The 17621-nt window shown below is 44.9% G+C and overlaps 1 protein-coding gene across 1 annotated transcript in view; it reads right to left on the reverse strand.

Moving 5' to 3' along the window:
- LOC306740571 (latent-transforming growth factor beta-binding protein 2-like) overlaps positions 1–17621 on the reverse strand; it is a gene marked incomplete at its 5' end in the record, with an annotated part of 72035 nt that overhangs the window by 12564 nt on the left and 41850 nt on the right. Inside the window, 21 exons of the mRNA XM_079222782.1 lie at positions 1187–1312; positions 1464–1583; positions 1854–1979; positions 2954–3079; positions 3594–3719; positions 3856–3981; positions 4173–4298; positions 4393–4518; positions 4650–4772; positions 4957–5076; positions 7348–7467; positions 7714–7833; positions 7994–8122; positions 8648–8773; positions 9595–9669; positions 10106–10142; positions 10377–10396; positions 11066–11362; positions 12702–12866; positions 12952–13074; positions 16492–16566. Of these exons, the coding sequence (XP_079078908.1) occupies positions 1187–1312; positions 1464–1583; positions 1854–1979; positions 2954–3079; positions 3594–3719; positions 3856–3981; positions 4173–4298; positions 4393–4518; positions 4650–4772; positions 4957–5076; positions 7348–7467; positions 7714–7833; positions 7994–8122; positions 8648–8773; positions 9595–9669; positions 10106–10142; positions 10377–10396; positions 11066–11362; positions 12702–12866; positions 12952–13074; positions 16492–16566 (2532 nt within the window). The remainder of the gene's footprint in view (positions 1–1186; positions 1313–1463; positions 1584–1853; positions 1980–2953; positions 3080–3593; positions 3720–3855; positions 3982–4172; positions 4299–4392; positions 4519–4649; positions 4773–4956; positions 5077–7347; positions 7468–7713; positions 7834–7993; positions 8123–8647; positions 8774–9594; positions 9670–10105; positions 10143–10376; positions 10397–11065; positions 11363–12701; positions 12867–12951; positions 13075–16491; positions 16567–17621) is intronic.

Below are 17621 nucleotides of genomic sequence, written 5' to 3' on the forward strand. Positions count from 1 at the left end.
AACCAGGCAAATACCCGTTTACAAAGATAGGGAGAAAACAACAGCCCATACTATAAGTAAATACATAAATGTGCTGTGACTCGATAGCTTTGGAGTTCATTTAAGGACTCCTCCTGTATTGAAAGGCGCATCAAGGTCAACCGGTTGACTTGGATTCCATTTATATGTGTTTCAGTCCTTTATTGAATATGTTCTGTATTTGCTGAAAGATTGGCCTGGTCAAGGCCAAGCATCCTTTTGGCCCCACCTGACTAAAACCATCTTTCATTCCCATAAACGTATATATCCTCATCCTCCCTTCTCCTCCTCCCGCAGGCTCATGTTAGAGAGGTCTGGCTTTTATTGTGTCAGCACTGTACACACAATGGAAGGCTGCAAGAAAATATACGACAACTACTGATTTATAGGATAATTAGAGCCCAGTATTTGTTGTGGCGGGCAGCCAAAGTACCTGATGCCGGCTGGACAGTTTGCTCAGTCTGTGTACGATATCTTATTCCAAGGCCAAAGCCTCAATGAAAGAATGTCCCTGCTTAAGGACTAAACCTAGTCCTCTATTATAAGTCAGCATCATGCCAGCATCTTGCAGGGACCTGGACCCAAAGATCCAACCTACCGACAGGATATTTTACTGCCCGACATCCTGCCATTTACTTAACTTCCCCTCTTACTGTACTTGCAAGACACACCAGAAATAACACTGATCCAATTCTGACATCCTAGCCAAAGTTCTTTCATGTATTTTGAAAGCAAATGCTCCAGTTTGTTGAAATTAAAATCCTTCCTTAGCTGATGATCAGGCTACAATTTTTTTCTCTCCCATCGCTGTGACCAGTGGGTCACTGGGTGCGGCTGGAATAACATCAAACTGATGTCTGAACGCCGAGACAGTGGATGAGGCCACGGCCCATTACACAGAAAGGCTGGACTGAGCATCCCATGCCAAGTGTCCCAGGCCTGGCGTCAGCACCCAGGGCAGTGAGGTGAGGATACTGTCTGTTACCCTGCCTGCACTCAATGAAGAAACAAGCTAACAAGGTTACCGTAAAATGACTTGAGTAATATGGGCTAATTATTACATTATTAATTTGGACTCTGCCTCACCCAATTACCCAAAGCCCATAAAATCATCTGAAAAAGTATTTCCCATTGCTTTTACTGCACTTGCAGCAGTGTGTTGCTGTACCTTGGCAGCCAGTCCTTCCATCGATGGCGGTGTATCCATTAGGACAGATGCAGATATAGGAGCCCTTAGTGTTCAGACAGTCAGCTTCTCCGCAGATTCCCACAGCGGTTAAACACTCATTGATATCTGTCACAAATATACAATCACAGCTGCGTCAAGATGCCAACATGAGGTAAACCACGAGAAGCAGTTAACCACTAATGGTATATATTATGTGTCAGAATGTCAGATGACTCAGAGTGTATGTGTGACTGTGTGTGTGTGTGTGTGTGTGTACCTCTGCAAGTCGTCCCATCCACCATCTCCAGACCAGCGGGGCAAAGGCAGTTATAGGAACCGATGGTGTTGGTGCACTGGCCTCCCACACAGAGGCCGGGGTCTTCACACTCATTCACATCTGCATTGACACACACACACACACACATATGTCATCAGTATGACACATTAACACCGGCTGTAAATCCCAGGGTCTCACTTCAAATTTGCCCAAGTTTCGTCATTTGGATGACGAGCTTCCAGACCACAGTGAACATGTCAGGAAAGTAATGATGAACCTACAACAGCAAGTAATGACTTATTCTTACTACAGTGGGCCATACTAGACTGGAACAGATGACTGTAAAAATCATACATTTTAGTGACCACAATGGACCCCACTGTAACGTACCTTCGCATGAGAGCCCGTTGGGAGCCACTGTGAAGCCTGGGTCACAGGCCATGCAGGCGAAGGAGCCCTCTGTGTTGGTGCAAACACCCGTGGGGCATGCACCTGGCCTCTGGCACTCGTCAATGTCTAAGATGCAGAAGAAGAAGAAGAAGAAGAAGAAAAGGTTGGATATGGATTAGCATTTAAATCAATGGAACCTCCACTTTTTGACCATTCACTGTCTTATCTTTTAAAAATGATGTGTGTGTGTGTGTCTGTGTGTGTGTGTGTGTGTGTGTGTGTGAATCAGCCCAACATACAGTAAGAAAAGCCTTCTTTATTAGATCGCACTGACAGTCGTTTATTAAAAAGGGTGGAAAGATAAGTATGCAGGATGGTCATCGAATCCCAAACTGCAAGCTTTTACAGGTGGCGCATAAGCACTGTATCTACAAACAGTCACTGGCTCGCTGTCATGTGATCATTGGAAATTCCTGGAGCCGTTACAGATTGTATTTCTTACGGAGAAGATAGTGTGGGCCATTGTTAAGTGATTGAGACGGCTCCATTTTGCCTTTGGGTGAAAAGAGCGAGTTCAACAGGGTGAGCTCGCTGCAGTACGTGGAAGGCAGGGGAGTGGTTGACTTCATTTCAAATTAAGCCCTTAATATTTTCCATGGCATCAGAGACAGCCATTAAAATCCTATCTGAGGCCGACTTGGACTCAGGCTTGTTTTGTAAAAAGGTTTTCCCAGCGCAAAGACACATATCAGTAGGGGATCTTCCTCTTGGGCTACATCCACGCTTCCATTCAAAAACACACCACAGTATATATGACTAACTGAGGCAATGTTTGAATCCATTTAAACAGTCATCCCTTTTCTGCTTCCCATGAAGTCATGACAGATAAAACCTCCCTGGATTTGTCAAAGCAGCCGTTTCACCGCATTGATCTCATAAATCATGTCATGACAAATTACTGAGCACTGTAAAGATTTTCTATAATTGTGTTCTGGGTCTAATGCAGTTCTTTTTTACTGTGGTCGACTGTAACGTTGGTACGATGTTCCCCATAGTGACAGCTCAAAGCAGCAGGTAGGTGAACACAAAGGTAGTTTTACCTTCACAACTGTTACCGTCCTGAGACAGTCGCAGACCGGCTCCACAGCTCTTGCAGGTGTAGGATCCTGGGGTGTTCAAGCACAGCTGGCCCGGGCACCTGTTTGCCACCAGGCACTCATCCACATCTGGGCACACAGACACAGACACATCATAGCACAGATTACCATCTCTGGCTTCAAGTAAGTAAATGCCCGCCAGTTTTAATCAGTTAGATGGATAATCACTGGAACTACGAATTACAAATGTCGACACATCCGTCTTTTTAGCTGAGCTATCCACAGATCATTTGCCTGACATCATCTTCTATTTGAGGGCCGGCGTCTCATTGTGTTGAGCAAGGATCAGATTTGCGGTGCCAGAGGCAGAGGGGTCCAGGATCCAGCTATGATGTGATGTCTAGAGGAGTATTTGGGGATTTTGGAGTCAGATGATGGTTCTTTGGGGTCCAGGCTGTCTCACGTGTTGTTTAAATACAGCCTCAACCAGTTGGGTAACATGATCAACAGAGTTGGCACTTAGACTCCTTTATTGGGTAATAAGGCAATGTCTGGCATGGTTGAATAGAAGAAGCAGCTACAAACACCTGTGCTCAAGTATACAAACACGACATTCCTGCACAAACATAGCCAAAAGCCTCACCATCACAGTGTTGTCCATCGTCAGAGACTCTAAAACCAGGTTGACAGACGATACATGTGAAGGAACCTTCTGTGTTTGTACATGTTCCCTTCGGGCATGTAGTGGGCAGCGCACACTCATCAATATCTGGCGTGAAAACAACACAGACTGTTAAGACACTCACTGCCGGACAGCCAAGAAAAAAAAAGACGCACATTCCTAATTTCAGGGTGAATTATATACATATGCCGGAATTCATAAAAGTGGTGTTGAATAAACCGACCTTCACAGAGCTCCCCGTCATATGAGACTCCGTACCCTGAAGGGCAGTTCTCACAGGTGTAAGAGCCTTCTGAGTTCAGACATATCCCGTTGGCACAGGTAGACAGGGACTGGCACTCGTCAACATCTGGGCAAAATACATGCACACCAGCACAGACACTGATTACTATAAAGACCGAATAATATGTGAATAGAATTCATTGGCAGAGGGGTTTTAATGGCGAGGTGACAAACTATCCAGATGTGTTGAGCAAGTCTTTAACAGTTGTAAAAGCACTAATGGTTTTTACTAAATGAGGGAGCACAGCTGGAGATTACCTTCACACCTCTGCCGGTCTTGAGACACTCTGTAGCCAGCCTTACATCTGGTACAGGTGTAGGACCCCTCCGTGTTGGCACACACTCCACCAAGACACAGATCCCCCTGGGCACACTCATTAATATCTGGAAACATGAATAACAAGTTCACCACAACTGTGCAGGCCGATCATCACCATCTACCATTTTAGGGTAAATCCTTAAACGGCCGATTTCCTACCTTCACATCTGAGTCCATCAGCTGACGGACCAAACCCAGGCCTGCAGTTCTGGCAAGTGTATGAACCTGCAGCGTTGATGCAAATTCCCGCAGGGCACGCATTACCAGTTGCGCACTCGTTGACATCTAACAAAAAAAAAAAAAAAAAAAAAAAAACAATTTTGCAGACATTATTGTTGCTGTCAAGAGAGCCCCGCAAGCTGAGAAGTATGCAGCGATGAGTTACGCCCAACAGCTCCAGATAATCCTTTGCAGACCTTCACAGGCTTTGCTGTCTGAGGTGACTTGGTAACCATGGTTACAGGTGCATTTGTGGGCGCCGTCCAAATTGACACAGCGGCCGTGGAGACAAACTCCAGGGAGCCGACACTCATCCACATCTGGAGGGAAGACACAGAGAGAGGGGGAAGAGGGCCTCAGAAAATAAAGACAACCACTAACTCTTTGTAGGCTTTTTTTTTGTTTAAAAACCTTCAATAGACCCGTGAGGCTTCTGTAGTAGCACTGTGCTGAAGTATTCATAGCCGTTATATGGGACGTTATGGATGTCTGACTGGCAGTTACCTTGGCAAACATTGTCCGGTGAGAGTGTGTGTCCTTGGAAACAGTTGCACATATAGGAGCCCTCTGTGTTGACACACCTACCACGACCGCACACTGTTTGGTTCAAACACTCGTTTAGGTCTGAGGAAGGAAGTCAGGAAAGGACACAACACATATGAGGAGGAGATTTAAGGTTTCATTGTGCCACAATTGCGCTGTGTAATTAAAGGGTCAGTTCACCCCAATACAGTGACGCTACATTGAATTTCACCTCTGGTGCTCACAGCGTTAAAAAATGACATCGAAAACATTCAACAACAACCAGGCGGCAGCCTCAGGGTCTGAAAAGTGAAGCCTCTGAGGAAGTGTGATTGTGTGGAAGTCTAGGAGAAAATTACCCTCCTTGCAGCAGGAAACAGCAGTAAGATACAGAAGATAAAAACAAAATAAGGGTTGCATCAGTAAAGAGAACGCAAGTACCGCATAATATATGTGCTAAATGATTGTAAAATAGCAATTACTACATGACATCAGTGCCTTATTCATGAGGGCTTTTCACTATTTGCAGCAGTAGCTGTCTTTTCCACTTCGTGAGTCAGTCAGGAATTACATTTGTGGGAAAAACGTATGCAGGATGAATGTTTTATAAGGGAAGTGTTAACAGTGGCAAAGTTTCAGCTTCGGTAAAGATGTGGGTAGAGAAAGCCTGACCATTAGAGTGTAAGAGACAGAAAAAGAAGTGAAAGGAAGGCCATGTATTTGTCTACAAAAGGAAGTGGAGAGAGGACATGACAGAGATGCTGAAACAGAGAGCCCACACAGTGAAAACAGTCACAGACTGGGTTTTGTTTGCCGAGCAGTGGGCACTGCCAGACGTCTGTCAGTATGACCCATTGCTTTGTTTCTGCAATCATCCCACATCTCTCTGGCCTCCGCGATAAGCCCTGACAGGGGAATGGAGCTATTTTCTCTATCACACCAGCAATTAGGCTTATCCACGATTCGGCCAATTGGGCCCAAATCACTACGCTCATGTCAATTGACTAAAGCAAATACTGGAAACCCAGTGCTCATGTTGTATGTGACTCTCACAGCGCCAGACGTAAACTCTGGGCTTGTAAGCGCTGCCTGGGTGGATGTTCGGAGTAAAAATATTTACCTCCAATGTTATCCCTCATTTACAGGGTTCCTCTCAGTTGCTATTTATACACCACAACATTAGTGGACTAACAAACATAAATAAACTGTCGTGGAATTTTCTTTGCAGGAAATGGATTTAAGAGACTTAAAACAAACGCATCAGTCGTCAGACTTCCTGAGAAATTGATTAAAAAGAAGAAATAAATTACCACTCGAGTTCATTTCCATATTTTCCATCATTCTGTCTTTCATCTTTTTTCACATTTCTGGAATACTCACTCCAGAAGATCAGGTTTCCAAACAAATTAGTGGGGTGCAAGGTCATAGAGAGGGGATGTGGTAAGTAAAACTCTCTAAGTCAGGCTCTTATGTAACAGGGACACTTTCACAACACACACCACATGTAGTTTGTTGGCCATTTGTGTATTCAAATCTAATAATAAAGAGTTTAACAGACACTATGGGTGAGTGAGAGAATGTATTTGCGTGTCGGGACCTCTTCGTTGTGGGGAATTGATCCTTTGACCTTCTCGCCCAGCAGTGGTAATAAAGCCTCCGTTGGGCCCAACAGTACAGTGGCCAGAGCTCTCCAAAAATAATACGCTGTTTGTTCAAGGCTGTGACCAAGAGAAAATATTTGGACTCTCCCAAATTGAAGTATTCTAAACAATCCTTTTTTGGGGGGGGGGCAGTGATATCAAAGGATCAGCAATAACACAGTGAATGTGTTTAAACAATATTGAGGGATATGCAGAGGCTGCTATGTGGAAGAGTTGAACAAATCTATGTGGAAGCATAGAATGGAGAGAAAGGATGTAGGGTTGTGTTCGGCCCACACAATATAGCCATCATCGCTGTGGTTTTAGGCTGTCCTATGAGCCCAGAAGTGGTCCACCCAATATAAAGTATTTTGAAGCATAAAATACAATTTCTTTTTAAAAACTGTTTGTGCACATCAACATTCAGAGTGCCCCTTTGAGCAAAAAGCCGCAATTCATTGAAACTAATTCAGCTTGTGCGATTTGGCAAACTGTACCGCATCGTGCGCTGTCAGCAAGTCATTAACGGCATGGCCTGTTGCCGTGACGCCTGGGTTATTTTTGGTGATGCCAACTGGGAGCAGCCGCGTTTGCCTACGTAAATGTTCCCTAATACAGGAAGCGTTTACAGTGTAAAAGGGAAACCCAGCTTCTTTCCGTGCAGCGGTCGGAAACCCCCGTAGGAGTTTGGGTCGTGGTGCTGCTGCTGTGATCGGATGTGGGGTTGTCTTACCCACACATCGCTCATCGGCAGGCCTGAACCCCGGGCCGCAGGCCTGGCACTGGAAGGAGCCAAGAGTGTTGACGCAGACACCGTTGGGACAGGAGCTGGGATCTCCGCACTCATCTACATCTGCTCGGAGGGGAGGGTGGGACATATAACAATTTGAATTAGTTGTTACGAAAACAATGTGCACATGCATGGAAATAATATGTACAAACACAAGATCCCTCCGTGAGCAGAGTTTTGTTCCTGGCTTTGACTCGAGGAAAACCGAGCTACACATTTACTCATGGCAGCAAACAAATCAAGGTCTGGCCAGGATTATGCTGTTATATGAAGTGAATGTGTGCGTAGGAGCTTGTGCATGCATGTCACCTTCGCATTGGCCTCTCCAAGACTTGGCGTAGCCACTGCTGCATTCACAGGTGTAAGAGCCTTCTGTGTTGACGCATTTGCCATTCTGGCACTTGTTGGGCATGCTGCACTCATTAATGTCTGCCAGTTTGAATGAAAACCAAGGACAACGGAAAAGAAAGTGACTTTTGTGCTCTGCAGCATTAATTAGGCCAGGATGCGTTTTAAATTAACAGTGCTGACAGACAAGAACTTGATTGGAAACATTATGTCTCCTGCTGTCATTTGGGTTGTGGCTCACCTTGACAGAACTTCCTGTTCTGGGTGATCACCTGGCTGTAGCCGCTGCGGCATTGACAGATATAGGAGCCATAACTGTTTATACAGCGGCCCTTCCCTTCACACGGGTCCTCGTCACATTCATTCACATCTGCAATGGGAGACAGGGAAATAAATTAAAGGCAGAAGACAGAGAAGGTGAGAACCAGAGATGAAATGGGACATCGCCTTTCAGTTCCATTTCAACAGCAGAGACTGTACACTTTCCAAGCCCTGACTATGGAGCTCCTCTACTGCGCAGGCATTCCTCAGTGATGGACCTGAGCCCAGCCGAGTAGAGCAGAGGCTGCAGCCAAGGCCTTGACCGTGAGGTAGGGGGTCACAGCACCGTGGCAGCTCTTTGGACGGCCTGCGCGCTGTTGTCAGGCATCACGGAACAGGTCAACACAAACAAACTGATCTGTTTCAGTTTGGCTCGCTTCATTTCTCAAGGCTTCTGTGCCGTGTAATGTTAGGTGTTGAGGACTTGCTTGCGCAGAGACAATGATGGACAGAGCCGCTGGGGCCTCTGGTGTCAGCGGCATGTGTGTTCGTGGGCCCCTCCTTCCTTTTGCGTGTCCCACCGTTACCCCTGTCTATCTCCCTCTACGTCTCCCTTTCTCCCATTGTTGCTTACCGATGCAGTTGGTCTGCAGTGCACTGAGCTTGAACCCCGGCTCGCAGCGGCAGGTGTAGCCGGTCTGCACAGGAACACATTTACCAGGGCCACATATGGCGGGGGCGTTGGCACACTTGTCAATACCTACAAAAAGTCACAGAGATGTGCACGGTCATAACTCAGAAGGCAGACAAGAATATTTTTGACCTAGGGTTATGTAACACTACAGGCACTGTTAAAAAGAAGAAGAAAAAAGAAAAGTGCATTCCACTAACACATGTTGTTTTCCATGGGAGCCAGTCTTGCTGTTTTATAGGTGAGGTCTTGGATGAGGGGACAGGTTTTACAGCACTGTAGTGATCCAACAGGTGGTATGGAGCTCTCACAAAGGGGTCGACGAGAAGCAGGTCATGCACAATAGAGCCTGACATTGGTGTTTTTTTTAAATGTTTCTGTCCAAATGGATTACAAATAGACAGGGAACTGGGCCCCTGTGTTCTATGGAGGAAGGGAAACCTCACTAAAGTATGTCTTTCTCTAAAGGATTACTGTAAATTCACCCCAATACACACTTTAACCTTGCCGTCCGCTCCCCCCTCTATTTTTCATAAATCTGGCCTGTGTCAGCTTCGGAGAGCTTCCCTTTCCAAGAGGAACACTCTTGTTCTCTCACCCTCTCACCCTCTGTGCAGCACGGCATCTCCAGGCCAAATTGGCTCTGAGAAAAGGGGTCAAATAAAATCATAAAACAAGCGCTCCTCGGTTTAACTCTGGGTAAGCCTGAACAAATGTCTTACGAGATGTGCTGCTGTCTGCCAGTATTTGACTGAAAGCGCAACAAATGAGGAGTCCAGCTCTGTGCTGCCCTTGTGCATGGTCTTTCTACCCACCTGTCAATTTGACATTGACATTGTGCTTTTATATTGAGTGCTTTAAGAATACGTGCATTCAAAAGTAAGTGTTACCTGCGGCTGAGTCTGTGTGGGTTGTGTCCTCTGAATTTGGCCTCAGGTTGATGATGGAGGAGTCTGGAGACGCCTCTGTGAAGACGGATTGAGACCGGGTGAGTGCACACACACAGTGAACCGCTAACACTGTGACACATAGTAAATTCTTATTGTTTACAAGCTAAACGAGACACTCTCTGGTTTTCCCAACCACTACTGCCCCAGCTGTCACTCACTGGGCAGCTATATAAAAATGATCTACGCTTTCCCCCAGGCTGAAAACAGTACAAGGACCAAAATAAATCAAGCAGACTCATTGAATGTAGTTGAATGTCAATGTTTTCGCTGGCGTGAGGGCAGTCCAGAATTGAGTGAGACATTTATAGAAAACACATCACATGTCTGTGCCTGACTGAAAATTGGCCTTTGAGCTCAAAAGAGAGGCTTTGAACAACAGCAATGCGGCACCTGTTGACAGTGATCAGGTAGTGTTTTATGATCTGTATGATTAAAGTCAAGAGACAAATACCTGGATATTTCAGTGGTGAGTCAGTCACAACAGCTGGCTAGAAAACAAGCAAATGACATTACATGTCAAAGATATTCATGTTCATACAGTTTGTCTGCTTTTGTCGGCGTATTCTGTGTTAATTAGGTGTATTTATCCATCGACCAAAATGTGGTCTGAATAAGTTATATAATCATAACAAACCCTCCAGCTGAGATAGCTAAAGCATATCGTTCGAAGATAAACATTTCAAAAATATGAGCCAAGAGGTTGACAGGGAGGGAGAACTTACCGGACTCAGAATTTCCACATCTGCAACGACAAGAGGAAAAGTTTATCAGTAGCAAAAAGTTGACATTCTGTTCGCATTAACGAGTATGATTATGGTTACACTCAACATACACAACAGCCCATGTTCTCTTTAGACAGCTTTGGAGGTCTTTATTTCTAATAAAACAAAGATTATGGCACATTTATCCTTTAAGCCAGACTGAGAAGGTAGACTCACAAAAGTAGTGCAGACTACCGGCCATGGAAAAATGCAATGAGAGACAAGGAAAAAGATATCTTGGATAATGAAGACAAACATCCATAAATATTTACAGAATTGTCTCCTCCTATAAATCAAAATGTTGTAGCCTTGCCATTAAAGTATTTCAGGAGCATTAAATCAGGAAGATACATTTACAGGAAATCCAGAGGATTTAGATGTATGTCCAAAGTGGATTACTTGTGTGCATTGCTGGGATGCTCAAATGGGTTTCACTTTGATGGATGGGGTACTTAGATACTACTCCAAATATGTTGAACATTGCATCAAGCATGTATTTATATATGGAGATAAAAACATCCTGTTGATGTTTGAACCCTCACAAAAAAAAAAGCTGATCTATTCACATCCTGTAGTGTAGAAAATAAGATCAGATTGGGTTTTACCCAGCTTCCCACGTGAATACCATGTTTGTATGTTGTTATTCTCACCTTCCGGCTGCATAGGTATCTCTCTGGCTGTGTGAGTGGGATGGAGAGGCTGCTGTGGAGTCAGAGGGTACCGGGGTGCTTGTGGCGTCTCTGGGTACACGGGGTATTGGGGTACTTGTGGCGGCTGGGGCACCCAGGGCAGAGAGGATGGAGGCTGTGGGAAAGTGGGGCTTTGCTCCTCCCGTGACACTCCTGTGCTCTGCAGATCCTCTTCCTCCAGCTGTCTCACAGAAATCTGTACATCAGAGCGCGAGTAGGTGTATCCATGACCAGCTGGGCAGATCTCCTTGAAATGGTCTGCAGGGTAGGAAACACAAAGCAGCACACAATAGGCCAGAGTGTAATTGTGCCTCATACTTCAGTCTGATATTCAGAGAATAACTATAAGCCATCCGTGTAATATTGTTATGTTGAGCATGCTGTGCTGTGAACAAGGGGGGGTCGGGTTTCGCTCGAGCCGCAGAACTAGCTAGCTGGCAGGCCAGTGACAGCTGTCACAGAGGGCTACCAGCAAGGGGATTTGGAAAGTTTGGGGGATATCTGCACATTCAAAACAGACGCAGTCATGCCAGAGGGTAATGCTTCCAGTGGGGGAAGTAGAGGATCATGTAATACTGACTGACCTTTGAACTCTTTGGTGTAAAGGCTAATGGAGGATCGGCAGTCTACATAAAAGAACGGAGACTGCACCTCTTTGTGTCGGAGCCCAACAAACCTCAGCAATGGTGAATCCATTACAAGTGAGAGGCACTGTGTCCCCTACCTGACCTGAAACCAGCAACTCTACGCCAAAAGAGTCTGGAATAAAGATATGAGCAATGACAGATATGTGGCCGCTGTAAATGCAGGAAATGTTGGTATGATAGGCTACTGAATGATGAATTTAAAGGGGAGGGAAATGGGGCTACATATGATCAAGAGCCACATCAGAACGACTGCAGTAAATATGGAATTATAGTCAACCGGCTCCTGTTACCAAGTCACAAGTAATGGGCCTGGCTGCTTGGTTCAGAACATGGCTCTAACAGCTTGTCAGGCCATACAAAGCCAGCATCCGAAATAATCAGAGGCTGTGTGTCTGTGTACTGTGTCAGTCCTGGCTGAGCAGCACCATGGAGGTCTGTGTATGTGATATCTGATCTATGACAATCCTAATGAATCACTGGCCAGTACAGACACTTCATACAACCAGCCTGTTTCTCTCAGAGACTTTGAAGATTAGATCGGTAAGGGAAAAAAAAAGATGACAACTACTTCCCATGTTTCACTTGGCCGAGCTGTTTATTTCTGCTGTGAAGCTTTGCGGTCTATTAGAAGGGTTTCTCTCTGAGGGTTGGAGTGATAATACAAGACGGACTCCCACTATTATGCAGCCTCCAAAATATGAAAACTGTAACGCTTTTGGTCCTTTTCCACTCAAAGCACATTTGGTTATTTTGAACTGCTGTACAAGCCTGTCAAAGAGCAGAATGGTGGTAAATATCCGTGGCCTGGGCTTTCACTACCATTGCAAGCCCTTGCGTTAGATTACATGTGACATGCTATATCTGCAAAAGTGATTAACCCCGTAAAGAAGAGTAAAACATGAATGAATTTGGCACAAATGCGGCAGCAGGGTGACTTTTGGAGGCTGTACCTGATCCATGCAGAGGACAGCGATCACACCCAGGGCCCCAGGCTTTTCCCACTCGGCTGCAGCAGCAGATCTGCTTGGTGATGTGTTGAGCAAGCGGCAGAGAGCATGTGCTTGATGACACCGATCGGTAGCAGAATGCCCTCTGGTCTGACACAGCCTTGTCCGCTAGGGAGAGAAGCGATGGGTCCTCCTTATTCCAATGCAATACATGAGACAATGACCACAGCCGTAATTGGATAGTGATACTTACAGACACAATGGCTCCTGTCAGAATCCAACAAGAAGCCTGGTTTACACGTGCACCTGTAGCTTCCTTTGGTGTTGACACATTCAGCATTCTTGCAGAGCCCCTGCAACAGGCACTCATTGATGTCTGTGAAAGATGGAGGACGTCAGTCACGGAGTATCTGTTCCATTCTCACTCTGTAAAATATCATGAAGTCATGTTTTTCCTCTGACAAGCGGTGCTTTTATTTATTTTACTCTCAATAAACAATGCATAATATAACAGATTTGTTGTACTGCATTTCTCATTGAGTACAGAGAGGCAGCCCAGCAGAGATGATGTAAAGCATGTACACCTTAAAAGGTGACAAAATATTGCAATAGATCATGTCTTCAAAACCGCCCGCTGCTGGGAGGTCATGACATACGGTCACTTTCAGGTTTCACAATTGTATGAAAGCAAGGAGGAGTGATAGCACGAGGGAAGCATATAATAAGTTTGACCAGTGTAAAGCAGAATGCACTCAATCATGAACCCTTCTAAGATATTATAAACTCTCAGGGCTGTGGCAACCCTGACTTTGAAATCTGCACAGTCACATGGAGGAAATGGATGCATGTTTAAGATTATTATCTTCCTCATCATCTTTCCATCGCAGTGTCTAATAAGGTCACAGCATCGCTCGCTTACGTCAATTTTTCCCCTCTCTGACTCCTGAACCGTGTGCTGGAGCGATGCAGTGACCAGAGGAGCTTTCTTATTGCTCCAACAGCGCAGGAGTCACTAAGCCAAATGGAGGCAAGCAAGCCAGTTAATGTGCCAGGAGCATAGGGGGACATATTTCAGGCGCTTAGTCATGCGATTGCGAGCACACTGGGACCAGGCAAAGTTTGTTGTTCTACCGTGTTAAACAAAGAGCACGTCATTAGGTCTTTTCCCATTGCTTTGACGACTGGAACCCGACAGCCTGCCACCACAGATTTTCCCAATTCTAATTAATCTGCTCTTGTTTTCTTGTTTTGCTTCCTGCTGGAAAACACGAGTTTATAAGGGAGTGAATCTGATAAATTATGTGGACTGAAGAAAATCCAGAGAATGTCTCAATGTTCTTTTTGTTGTTTCTTCTTTTCTATCTCCGTTGCCCTTTGTTTTTCTATTCCAATTCGTTTCTATCTCTCTTGAGAGGAGCTGGGTCTAAAGCTGAGGCTGGCCTTAGAATGCCAAAGCCTCTCATGTTATGACAACGTAAAACAAACCTGTGTCTCTGTTAGCAAAAGCGACCTGTTTGGATGAGCGAGGATGAGGCACAGGCTGTGAAGACAATGAAGCAGACCACCGATGGCATGGCAGCCCGTGCTGAAAGACACACTCTCCAGAGCTGGGAACAACAACTCTCTTGTACAGGTACTGTGGGAGCTGGGTTTAGTTTAAGCAGCATGCTACCTGGTCAGAGTTCAGGTCAGCATTGGGCTCAGCCTTAATCACATGGGGTCTTTAATCCATGGTTCGGTTGGGTACCAGATTAGTGCTATTGTTACAGTCTGCTGGTGGGTTGATTGGGATTGAAACGGACTTCCATGACAACCTGTCATGATCAGCACTAATCTCAACATCTATTTTGAATCTATGCTTGGTTGCTCTTGTTGACAATGTTGTTTTTATTGTCCAATGATATATTTTGGATGACTTCAACTGCATCAAGTGTCAGCCAGTTTGCTGCGACCTTGCTTGAGCTTAGCCACTCTTAACTTCTGGAAAAATCAATACTCACATAAACACAGGCAGACATTGTAAAGGAAATTGGCAGCATTACCCTCTTTAATATGTATTGGCTGTTATGGCTAAAGGGAGTACCTAGTGACTACTTTGGAAGTCTCAAACCAGACAATACTTATGGGGCCAGAAAGGCATCCGTTCAGCATGCGAATAGAAAATACAGCCAAAGCAGCCATTTTTGAGAAAAGTACACTTTCACAAGCAAATTCCTGCTGTATAACCTAATATATATTGAGGCCTTAACCAGTTGCAGTATTCAATACAATACATGTCAAATGTCAGTGTTTTCAAATTGTTATTAACTCTTATTAAGTTGATTCAAAATGTCAGGAGAGACTACGTAAGACTTCCATCCTCTCTTGTGGCCTATGAGTAATACGACCTGCTCCGAGCACCGATCTACACTGCACAACAGAGACTACATCTATGTGTGCCATTCATATAACAAGCACAGTTACAAATGGACAATTCAGATGACCTAGTTTCTGAGAAGCAGCTTCTGAAGATGAGCAATCGTCTGAAGTCAGAGAGCATTGCGCGGCTCTGATGGGTCGTCTTATCGTAGCGTGAACGTCACTGAAGGGTCGGGGGCATGCAAGCAGTAAATCGTGCCAATTACTGAATACGAGACACGCTCTGCTCTATTCCAATAAAATATAGTACAAAGAGCCCAGACTAGGAGACCCAGTTTGGCAAGCTGGACGCCATCCTGATAATAATGAAAAATATGTTTTTTTTCTTCTTGGCAGTTGCTGCGAAACCTGAAATTAGAAATAATTTTGGGGGAAGGGAGCAGCAGCTGAACGGGACAGAGACTTTAAAGCACTCCAGTACATATTGTGGGTAACTGTCAGCGTTGCTTTTTTGGAACTCAAGAAATGAGCAACTGAAAGGGAGGACCATCTTGAAACAATCACAAAAGACAAGCATGAATAATAGAAAGATACATTTCCACATGTGTTGGCTTGTTGACACACTATTGGAAAATAAGCGATCCACGTCTTTATTTTCATTAAAATATGTTTCCCAGCTCAGTCTTTACCTGAAAACACCAATGGGCCAACAGTATTGCACTGTATCAGAATACATGGTGAACCTGCTGAACCAGTGGATGAGGCATGATATAGATGGCATTGCCAGTGCTGTATACTAACACCAGCAACACATCTGAATAGTCTGAGTAGTGTTGTGGGACAGTGGCTTCAGGATCTACCATCCAGCTGCCAACTAGACACCTCTGGGATGCTGCAATAGAGGAAAATCCAGTGTATGCTCGGGAACAGTTTTACATAGAGATGGCTGGGTGAGCCAGCAGTTAAACAGGTTTTCTTCTGCTCTCATAAATAGGGAGGCTTAGCCACAAACAGGCCTTCAACTAAAGCTTCCAAATACTCAGAGAGCTACATTTAGCATAATCGCAGCCTGCTGTACCATTCTCAACTGAGCACCCTAAAGACCAATTAAAACAGCAGCCGCAGGTGCTCATTGGCTGCTGAACTCTGACCCTGGACCAAGGCTAATTGTAGTCTTGACCTGGTTCCCATAGGGGCCAGACATACAGCAAGCAATACTTTTATAGGGGTCCACAAGGGTCCATGTATGCATGGAAACATGGAAACATATGGGCAGTAAGTTTTTTTTATCAGATCCATGTCATTATATGTAATATGAGCTAAATTTTTGTTCTTGGTAAGCTACCTATTAAAATATGTGGTGGGTTAAATCATAAGATAACGTTCAGAACATATTGAACTTCATACACATTCATCAACTTATTTTAAAGCTTACCTTGACAGTGAGTGAGATTCATCCGTTTAAAACCTTTGGGACATTCCACTTGTCCATTTGCAATCACTGCATATGCTGCAAACAGAAAGAGAAAGCACAGCTTTAGAAGAGCAAAGCGATCTGTGAGCGCCGGGCCTTTCTGTCACAGCGCATTGGGTCCATCGCGCAGGGAGACGAAGAGGAGGAGCCCGGCTTCAGGAGGGGACCATATAATTTACAGATGTGAGCATCTTGGCAAGAGGAAAAATGAGGGGACCCACAGCCGGGCCCCTTGGGACTCCAGAGTGAGTGTATGGAAATGGATACTCATCAACCACGTTTATAAGACAGCACTGCCATCCAGCAGAATGTAGGGATAACACTCGACGTCATCTATAATCATATTACCTATAACTCTCCTCAACCCCAGGGGACACGTGAAGGAAGTGCTTACATCATAAATATGTTGAGGACGCCTACGTGACGGACCTGACCTTTATCATCAACCGAAGTGCGAATCTACTTAAACAAGAGACTAATGCTTTACTGTGCACACTAGGAAGGATGATTCATGGACGGCTCACAGGAAGGGGATTGTCTCAAAACTTCTACTTGCTTGTTTTCCCCAAAGCAATGGAAGTTATAGGCTGTGTGCTTCAGATGTGTACATTAGAGGTTCACAGAAGTGCAGTAAATAACCCAGTGTGGCCATGGTGACAGAAGTCTGAAAACATTATGTCATTACTCATTCGGCACGCAGTCAAGCACCCGCGCACTATGTTAATGTACAGAGAGGTCGATGTGACGATCACGTGGCCAAGAAAAAAGTCTGTTTTTGTTTGAGCGTGTCAGAGTGTTTGACAGAGACAGGGTGATTATTAGTAGCAGATCTTTCCATGACATAAACTGAGATGAAGAACGCTTCATATCATCTTGAAAAGAGATGACCCAACATCTGATTTTGGAGGGTAAAAGATGTGTTTGGGTGAGGAAAGCTTTAAGAATAACGACATGCTTATTAGCATGACGGAACTGTGTCTTACTGTTACAGCCTAATCAGATTACAGTCATAAATCAGACATCTTAAAGCAATGATGGTCATACTGTGATTTAAATTAGCTAATCCTGATAGCCATGATTCGCTTTAGCAC

Source organism: Taurulus bubalis (assembly GCF_910589615.1).
Source record: "Taurulus bubalis genome assembly, chromosome: 1".
NCBI lineage: Eukaryota > Metazoa > Chordata > Actinopteri > Perciformes > Cottidae > Taurulus > Taurulus bubalis.